The sequence below is a fragment of the Magnolia sinica genome, chromosome 3 (assembly GCF_029962835.1).
Source record: "Magnolia sinica isolate HGM2019 chromosome 3, MsV1, whole genome shotgun sequence".
Taxonomy (NCBI): Eukaryota; Viridiplantae; Streptophyta; class Magnoliopsida; order Magnoliales; family Magnoliaceae; genus Magnolia; species Magnolia sinica.
The window spans coordinates 3,204,677-3,214,973 of record NC_080575.1 but is presented as its reverse complement, the minus strand read 5'-3'; the positions used below and the strand labels follow the sequence as shown (position 1 = coordinate 3,214,973).

At 40.2% G+C, this 10,297-nt stretch overlaps 1 protein-coding gene across 1 annotated transcript; it reads right to left on the bottom strand.

The window, feature by feature from the left end:
• Positions 1–9,161: 9,161 nt before the first annotated feature.
• LOC131239303 (putative invertase inhibitor) lies at positions 9,162–9,737 on the bottom strand. Its single transcript, XM_058236944.1, has one exon. The coding sequence runs from the start codon at positions 9,718–9,720 to the stop codon at positions 9,181–9,183; it is 540 nt and encodes a 179-aa protein (XP_058092927.1). The 5' UTR covers positions 9,721–9,737; the 3' UTR covers positions 9,162–9,180.
• Between the last annotated feature and the right edge of the window lie 560 nt (positions 9,738–10,297).

Genomic DNA, 10,297 nt, shown 5'->3' with positions numbered 1-10,297 from the left:
GTCGAGCGTATGCACGACCCTCGATTTTAAGGGTGTTATAGTATGGAGCACGGCGGATGGAAAAAATGAAAATAGCTGAGTTTGAATATTTTATTAACTATTATTGTTGTTGTTATTATTAAAATTTGGAATTTGTAGTACTGTTTTTTCTGCTTATTATGGTTGTTGATACAAATATTTGGTTCATCCTCACCGGCCGCTGACCTTCCAAGCTAGGGCTGTGCATCGAGCCGAGTCCAGTTGAGGTGGGCCAAGCTTAACTTGGCTTGTCTGTGCTCTTCTCAAGTTTGAGCTCGAGATCGAGCTCGAGCTTACTGTTGAAGCTTGGCATAGATGGTACTTTGTTGTTGAGAGAGAGAGAGAGAGAGAGAGAGGGGGGGGGGGGGGGGGGGGAGCTCGAGTGTCACGGGTTAAGTAAGGAAAGGAAATGGTATAAGAGAAACGGATGGGTACGATAGGGTTTATGTTTTATTTTTTTTTAATTTTTAAATATAATATAATATCCATTAATATATAATAATAATAATATATTCGAGTCGAGCCGAGCTCGAGCTCAAGCTTCAAGCTAAGTCGAGTCGAGTCAAACCCCACTATGTTTGAACTTTGCTTGTTTTCAAAACGAGCTAGATCATATAAAGCTTGGCTGGCCTTGATTCATTGTTCGAGTCAAGTCAAGTTGAGCTAAATCGAGCCAAGTCGAGCGAGCTTTTCGAGCTAGCTTGGCTCGTGTACAGCCCTATTTCGAGCACCTCCGCAGTGGGAAGAAAGCAACTAAGACCCTGGTTAGAGCAGAGGACCCTCCAACACCAAAGTCTGGCTAGGAATCTTGGTATTTGAGTGTAGAGGGATTTTGGGTGAGAAATTTGTGATATGATATTTTTATAATATTTTCACATGAACGGTATATTTTATAATATCATAAATGGACGGTCTTGATCATTACAGCAGACATCTGACAGCGGCACCCAGGGGTGTCTACGGGCCAGAATTTTGAATCTATGCCCAAATCCCGGCTGTGCCAGTAGGCCAAAATAGTCCAGCACCGGCCCAGAGGCCGAACCTGGCTTTTCGGCAGAGATAGTAGCATTCAGGCCGGGACTCACTGCCCGAGCTCCGTGAGCCCCACCATGATGTATGTGTTTCATCCACGCCGACCATACAGTTTTTCAGATCATTTAATGGAATGGATCTAAAAATGAAGCAGACTCAAATCTCAGGTGGGCCACACCTTAGTAAACAGTGTTGATTAACCGCCCAGGGATGAAAACTTCTTGAGGCCACAAAAATTTTAGATTTAGCCGAAATTTATATTTTCCTTCATCCAGGTCTTCGTGACCTTATCAACAGGTTGGATTGGCCATAAACATTACAGTGGACCCTAGGAAGTTTTTAATGGTGGGGTTTCAATCACCACCGTTTTCCTGTGGTGCGGTCCACCAGAGATTTAGATCTGCTTCATTTTTCGAATTATTCCTTAAAATAATCATTCAAAAGGGATAGACGGCCTGGATAAAACACATACATCGTGGTGTGGCGCACAGAACACAGCTAGTACGAAGTACAGTCCGCATCCGGATTGCAATCCACGTCCCGTGACATGGATTAAAATCGAGGTGGCCCACCGTGATTTATTTGTGAAATCCACTCGATCCATCAAGTTCTTCACTATATATTAGGCATAGGGTTCAAATTTCTGTCCCATCTATGCTTCTGGGAGACCACGAGATTGAAAAAATAGAGTGCAAGCCACCCTCGAAACCGTTTTCATTCGTATGGCTCACCTGAATCACGGTTTTAGCTGATTTTATCTCATTAGGGATAACTTTTACAGGAACATGTAATGTATGGATTAGATTTGGTATAGTCATTACGGTGGGCCACGCAAAAATTAAGGGCGATCTAGTGTCTCTTTTACAACTGTTCCTATTTGAATGGCCCACCTGAATCAAGGACCCCTGTAAATTTTTTAAAAATATCGTTAATTTGGGACCGTTCACCTGATAGTTAGGGTGGATTTTACATAAACATCAAGGTGTGGCCCACCTATGTGCATCCCAAGGTTTTGGATGCGGATTGCCCTGTTAAATACATTTTTTCTTTTTTCTTTTTACACAGGCACTCACGCCCCCACACTTAGAGCTGGGCATCGAGTTGAGTTAGACTCGACTCGGTCTGAAATTTCCATGGCCTGAACCGAAGTCGATCTGATTTGAGACCAAGTCCGGATCACCTGACTTGATCCAATCCGGTCAACTGCTAGCATGATCGGATCCGAGTTCGACTCAATCGGGGAAACCAAGTCGGATCGGATTGAGTACGGTTCGGATTGGTCCTAATGTTTTTTTTTAAAGGCAGGACAGTCGACAAGCCATGACCGCATAGCGAGCCAATGCGGTCCACCAGAGAGGAAGGGCGGGCAAAATACTCCAAAATATAGGATAAAATAAAAAATTGAAACCTATGGTACCTACTTAATCAATGGAGAAGATGAATGGTGATGATGAGTGGGCCAAGCTGCTAAGTAGTCGAATCTGAGATGGGTGTGGCGCTTGTTCGGGTAGAGACAAAGAAAGAAAATATTAGGGGTTTAGGGCTCGGGTTCAGGTGAAGAACGGTGATGATAAATGGGCCGGGTGAAGAACGGTGATGATGAGTGGCCAAATCTGAGATGGGTACGGGCCGTGCGGCGCTCGTCCGGGTAGAGAAGGAGAAAGAAAAGATGAGGGATTAGGCTTCAGATGAGGGTAGCTGCTGCCAGGCAGGATAGGTAAAAAGTAAAAAGTAAAAATTAAAAATTAAAATACTACTTATATAGACCCGACCGGATCAGATCAGTCTGGATTGACCACTGATCCGAACTCGATCCGATGTACGGTCGGATTTGACTGGGTCAACTCAATCTGACCCAATCCAAACCTTCGGTTCGGTTCGGATCCATCACCGGTCCGGTTTTTGCCCAGCTCTACTCACACTCACCCTATTAAAGGCATTGACGGGAAGTTCTTGCACTGGAAAGCTAGGTGGGCCATCATGATGTTTGTGATAAATCCACCCGTTCGTTGGTTTTGGCATATTACTTTGATACATGAGACTAAAACTAAGTCAATCCAAAACCCGGGTAGACTATGCGAGAGGTAAAAGTGGGGAAAGAAATGTCTACCATCAAAACCTTTCTATGCTCCACCTCGATGTATATATACCATCCAAACGGTTGATAAGTTTGTCTCTACGGGACTAAAAAAATAAAAACTCTAACCTGATACAAAACTTTTGGGACCATACAAATGCTTCAACGGTTGTCCTTCAATCCCCATTGTTTCCTCCCTTGAGGCTCACTTGAGTTTTGGGTCAGCCTTATTTTTTATCTCACATTGTAAAATGAGCTGGAAAATGGATCGAAGGTGTGGATTTCTCATGAACATTAATGAGGCCCCACTTAGCTTTCCATTCCATTGTGATGTATGTACCTTATCCACACCGTCTATCTGTTTCACCACCTCATTGTTGGGTAGGATCCTAAAATTGAGGCATATCCAAATCTCAAGTAGGCCGCACGATAGAAAACAAGGGATAATGACAACCGCCATTGAAACCTTCCTCGGGCCACGGTGATGTGTTGTGGTAAAGGGAAAACACAGACATGGATAAAGGGAAAACACAAGTATCAGCTTGATTCAAAATTTCTGTGGCTCATAAGAACTGTTTAACTGTAGGTATTCAATTCACAATGTTTCCTGTGTTGTGGTCCACTGGATCTTTGGATATGATTCAATTTTGGGCTTATGATATAAAATTAGATTGTAAAATGTATGTACGGTATGGATAAATCACATACAGAGTTAACTCACCACGCTGCAGTATAATGAGTTACTCAGTACGTTGCAACACCACCATACAGAGTATACTGTGTGGGGCCCACGGTGATGTATGTGTCTTTTTCGCACCGTCCATCCATTTAAAAACCCATTTTGAATCATGAGACCTAAATTTAAGCATATACAAGGCTCAAATGAACCTCACCACAAGAAACGGTGGGGATAATGATCTCCACCGTTGAAACCTTCCTAAGGCCCACAGTGTTGTTTAATTGTCATCCAAACTGTTCATAAGTTCACACAGGCATATATGAATGTAAAAATAAAAAAATAAAAAAATCATCCAAAACTTCTGTGGGCCCCAAGAATTTTTCAACAATAGGAATTCAATTCCTACTATTTCCTGGTGTGGTTCACTTGAACTTTGGATATATTTAAATTTTTATCATTTGACATAAAATGTTTTGGAAAAACAGATGGACTGCGTGGATGAGGGCCCCACAGCGTACTCAATAAACTATAGTATCAGGGTGAAGAAATCTCTGTTTTTGCACCTTTTCGCGCTCAGGCCAACTACATATATAGGCAGTGTCGGGCTTGGGCTGGTCTATTGTAGCTTGTCACGGACCCAGGCTGGAATTGAACCTGCATTCAAAATTGCAGTCTGGGCTGGGCTGGGCTTGGAGAGAGCTTGGCCCAGCCCTAACCTTGACACCCCTAATCTTAAGGGTAATTAAGTTCTTCCCAACCAGAAATGAATGATGCAGCCCATGCTAGCCCATGATAAAATGAGAAAACGTTGAAGCCATATATTTGCTACAGCACTGCACTCTTATGTAAGTTGTGAATATTTTGTGGGCCCTCATAAGTCATAAGATCCCACATGTGTGATATTTAGCTCAAGTTCAAAAATTGAGATTCTCATGGTCTGTCTAGTTAGTCTCCGAGCCTTTTCTCTTATTTAGTCCAGTCCGAACAGTCAGTTTTAAAGTCTTTTCTTCTTTTCTTTTGTGGCTATGATTTTACAGGCTTTCTTAGCTTCATGGGAAGATGCATGTTCTTATGCTGGTGGTAGATCGAGCATCGTGGTACCTGATGGAGAGTTCTTACTCGGCCCCATTACATTTACTGGGCCATGCCATCAGGAATCATCTCCTGAAGTTGTGATAAAGGGACTAGTGAAAGGCTCTACCAGACCTTGTTGCATTTACTGATGATAGTTGGATAAAGTTCACAGACTTGCACGGGTTGACAGTGAGCGGTGGAGGAATTATTGACGGTCAAGGATCTAATGCTTGGAACCAAACAACTTGTCCAAAGAAAAAAAAATGTCAATTTCCCCCAACTGTAAGTTTATGCATATCTTTTTCCATTGCCAATTTAATTAGAGATCCGATAACCTATAAGGGCTAGTGCTTGTACTATGTTTTCCACTAATATGCCACTTGTCCAGGACATCAAACCATGAAAATGATAGATCCTGCCATGAAGATTAGCCTATTCAGAATACCGGGTTGATTTATTCATTAGGTGACCACACATATGTTGAGTTAGACCATTTACTATCCATGCATTAATTCCAATGATTCACCCCATCCAGTGAGCATTGTTGACTAATTTGTGTGCCTGATGATCTTCATTATTGGGCCTACCACTTTCATGGTGCATATTTCCTGCATTTAATTATTTACAAGGGGATTAAGTTAAATAAAAAAAGGAATAAAAAAAAAAAAAAAACCCTTAAAAAAGAGCAGGGGAACCTTAGCATAAGGCCATCCTAAACTATTTGAGTACATTTCTAATTTCGAATTACAAATTAGATGACAAACATTAAGAATGAACATGAATCAAGTGAGAAATGAAACTAATATGTTCTTGTGGTATGGTGCAGTCTATGAAGTTCACAGATATCACCAACTCTATAATCCGATGAACAGTAAGTCTTTTCACATCAGCGTATTTAGGTCCCAAGGGGTTCAACTCTACAACCTCAGTATCACGGCCCCAGGGGATAGCCCAAATACAGATGGAATACATATTAGTTCATCTACGAATATCAACATCACAACTTAGATTATATGCGTAGGTGATGACTGTGTATCAATTGGAGAAGGCAGCAATGGGATCTTCGTCTCTGGCATATTCTGCGGCCCGGGCCATGGAATCAGGTACATGTTTGAAAATTAGAGGTTAAATTAAAAACTGTTGGAGCCTATTTTCTTTCATACTTCTTATCTATGATACTTTCTTAGGAGTTTAGATTGTTTATGTCTTCTTCCGTTAATAAAATATGATTAGACAGTCTTTTTTTTTCCCCTAATCTATTATTTTTCCAAATCAACAATTTCATAACATGGTATTAAGCTAGAATTCCAACCTCGCATCTCCTCTTTTCCATTTTTCTTCAATACAAACAAAGTCCATGTTAACTATGTTCTTAGTTAATTCTATTTGTAAATGGTGCTTGATAGAAATAACTAGTTAGAATGCTAATAACAAGTAGAGTGACTGTGATAACATAAGTGTAAAGGAATCAAATATAAGTTATGATTGAGTTTGAATAGAAAACAAAGGAATCCAAAAAAGAATTATGTAAAATCAAATTTAAAGAACCAACTTAGAGGAAGAACCCAACGAACTCGCTTGGTATAGGGTTGCACTATGACTCGCACAAGTCAAGGGGTCACTCGTTTTGCTGAACCAAACAGGGCCTACTTTTACTATTGAATTATAATGTTGCATTGGATTAGGAGTCATCAATCCATAATGCGAAATAATAATATGATTATAGATGACTATTTATTAAACAATTTCTTTTTTTTTTGTCAAGAATGTCACACAAACTGTAATAAATTCTTGATTGTGAAGCTTTGGTAAATTTTGCAGCATTGGTAGCCTCGGCAAGCATGCACAAGAGAAGTCTGTGATTAGTGTACATGTGAGGAATTGCGCTCTTAGTGGCACCATGAATGGTTTAAGGATCAAAACATGGCCTGAATCACCGGTACTTAAAGCTTCTGATATCATATTTGAAGATATCATTATGGAAAATGTTTCCAGGCCAATCATCATCGAACAAAACTATTGTCCAGTCTATCCTTGTACAAAGAAGGTAACTTTCAACACTCAAATTGTTTGCATTTAGATTTTTTTTTTTTTTTTGACTGGTCAAGTTGTAAGAAAGCATGTTGTCCTATTTAAGCATGATTGTCATTTATGTATGGGGACCATTACCTGGAAAAAAAATCTAATACAAGCCAATGAACAACTATCAAATCATGATTTATCTTGTGATGATAGAGCATAATTGATTATATTGTTTGACTATTGGTTTTCATAAAATTTTGAGTTTTCTCCTCAGCTGACATTATGAAATTTGAGAGAGAGAGAGAGAGAGAGAGAGAGAGAGAGAGGAAAACAAGCATGTTTGCTTAAATTTATTAACAAAATAATTATCTGATTTGCTGTCACACATGAGTACACAAAAATATACAACTTTAGTCAATCTTAAGGTTCAATTACCTATCACTCAAACAAACTTAATTACACCAACATGGTAAGAGTAGCATCTACCACCAATTTTAGGCTGTTGGAATCACATGCTTCGCGACGCCATTTTACTTCACAATAACAAACCAACCAACAATTCTATGAGTTTTTTTTTTATGGACTTGAAATAATAATTTTACAACTTAGATTCAGATATTTAAATCTATCATGTGCCTAATTCATACCCTCCTAACTCACGTGTTTTTTCATTTTTTTTTTTGTGAATGTATGCAGGCCTCGCGAGTGCAGATCAGTCATGTTACTTAAAAAAACAACACTGGAACTTCTAAAAACCTTGCCGTTCGTCTTGACTGCAGTGCAGCTGTTCCATGCCAAGACATAATTGATATTGACTTACAGTGCATGGACCCCACCGGCAATGTCTTCTCTCGTTGCTCTAAAACAGATCAACTAACCACTTCATGTGTACAAATCCACCACCTTGTCAAAATCAATGTGAAGTGTCCTGATGTATCCCAGCATATTTGATCCATTCTCGTTTTGTATGTGACATCCAACCTCTGCAATAGGTTTGGCCGATAATGCTTTCAAAATCAATAACTTTCACTCATCAGGTTGACCGTACTTGTATTGTGTCAGTTATGATTAGTGGCGAGACATTGCTTCCAATGGTGTGGCCCACTTGATGAGCAGATGGGTATAATTTTTATAGATAATGATGGTTGGATAGCTATAATTTTTTGGACATCTTATTTTCATGATGTGGCAACTTTTATTTTTGATGGACAGGATGTTTTGCATTCACCATTAGCTCAGTCCTTCACTATCACATATAATTAGGCAGGCCAAGGGAACAACTAAGATTTTGCACGATAGAGGGTGTCTGGACTTGGCTTTGGGCCAGACCATCCATAGTCATGACTCAAGCTTAGGCCTATTTGTCTAGGCCGATCATGAGCCTAAGCTAGACTCTGGCTGGGGTTTTACTGTGCTGCCTAGGTTCAAGCCTGCTTGTATTCTCCTATCACAACCCAGGCCAGATGGGCCCGAGTTTAACTTTGCGGGCATTGGTTCAGCGTGAGAGAGATCAGGGCTGGGTTTTATGTTGTAGGGTACGCAAGGGCCTATTTTTCTAGGCCTGTCACAGGCTTGGGCCAGATCAGGAATGGGTTTTGCTTTTTGGGCCTAATTTGGGCCTATTTTTCGTAAACTGTCAAGGGCCTGGCCAGACTCAAGAGTGGGCTTTACTTTGCCGGCTGCACTTGGACCTTTTTGTCTAGGCCAGACTCAGGCTTGGTTTTACTTTGCTGGTCACACTCACACCTATTTATCTCAACCTATCACAGGCTGGGGGAAGACTCAAGCCTGTGTTTTCCTTTTCAGGCCGGTGCTAGAACAGATCTTAGCCTGGCCTTACGAGCCAAAGATGTTTAGAAACTGTCCGCATGCCTAAAAATATCCACTACACTGGACCCAACATCAGAGAAAAGGCCGAAATCTTTTTTCCCAGTTGCCACTCTGCAAATGAGATAAACGATTCTCCCAACTCCCACAACCTTTGTAAGAGTTTTCTATACATCCTGTTGGATTGAAAGGAATCAAAATATAAATATAAAAACCCAAACATCACATCAGAAGAAGGAAAAATGTGTGAGTGAAACCCAACGTCACATCAGAAGAAGGAGAAATGTGTGGGTTTCACAAATTGAAACCGTTGAAAACCGATTTCGTTTCCACGACTTTACAGTGAAACAATAAACATCACATTGTAACAATCTTCATTAAAGATAATTAGCAAACATATATATTTATTTATTTTATTGAAGAGAACTCGAGCAACTTTGAGCGAAGGAAATCAATCATCCCGATCCGGCGGCATAAGGATAGATGCAATGGCCCCAACGATGTTAGAAAGACGATTCACGTCGTTATTTCTGTGATTCAACGGGGATTTATGACCCTTCTCTCCGAACGATTGTTCGCATATTAGAGGTTGAGAACCACCAATCTGAATACTGTGAACCATACTCTCATAATCCTTAGAAGCAATGTCCCTTGATGCATCTCTAATCCCAGCAAGCGCACCGCCGTAAGATTTAAGGCAACCGTTAAGCCATTTCTTCATAACAGGATCGGTGGCATTTTCCAACAAGTGAGAAATGTATTCACGTGTGTCCGTAGCATTGCGCAATGTTAGATCGAGAGAGATGTTAGCAAGGCTAACAAGATCTGCGTTTGCAGTTCGAGGATCAGAATCCAGGGTGTCGATACAGAATTTTTTGTCAATTGTAGACTTACAGGTCTTGTGAATTAATGAAGAACTCATGGAATTTGAAATTTGAAGGAAAATGGTGACTACTATGAGTAGAATTGGGAACGATAAAAGACGGCCCATCTTCTTTTCTTTCTTCTTTCTTGTATCCTTTCATAAATGGAGCGGGAGTTGGCATTTTATAGGGACGGTATTCGAGTCCAACCACAAACTCACCGTCTCTATAGGGTCGGTTTGTTAACGCTGAATTTTTACACTTAATGGTATTTGGAAAATATTCCATATTTACTGGTGTTTGTTACCACATAAGAAGAAAAGTGCTCCAGGATATTATGTTGAAAATTTTCAATGATGGGAGGTCTAGCTTAATGGGGAAAGAAGAATGCGCTCTGTGATTATTAATTTTTTAATCTAAAATTATCCTTTGCGAGAAATTTTCTCCCTTGCGTTATACACATCCTAACTTTTAACATGGGGCACTTCTCTAAGACCACCATGATGTATGTGTTTCATTCATTCCATTCATACATTTTTAAAGATCATTTTAGAGCTTGATACTAAAAATGAGAGGAATATAAATCTCAGGTGGACCACACCATAAGAAAACAATAGTGATTGGATATCCACCATTAAAATTCTCCTAAGGCCCAGTGTACTGTTTATTTGACATCCAATCTGTTGATTAGTCATATATACCCAG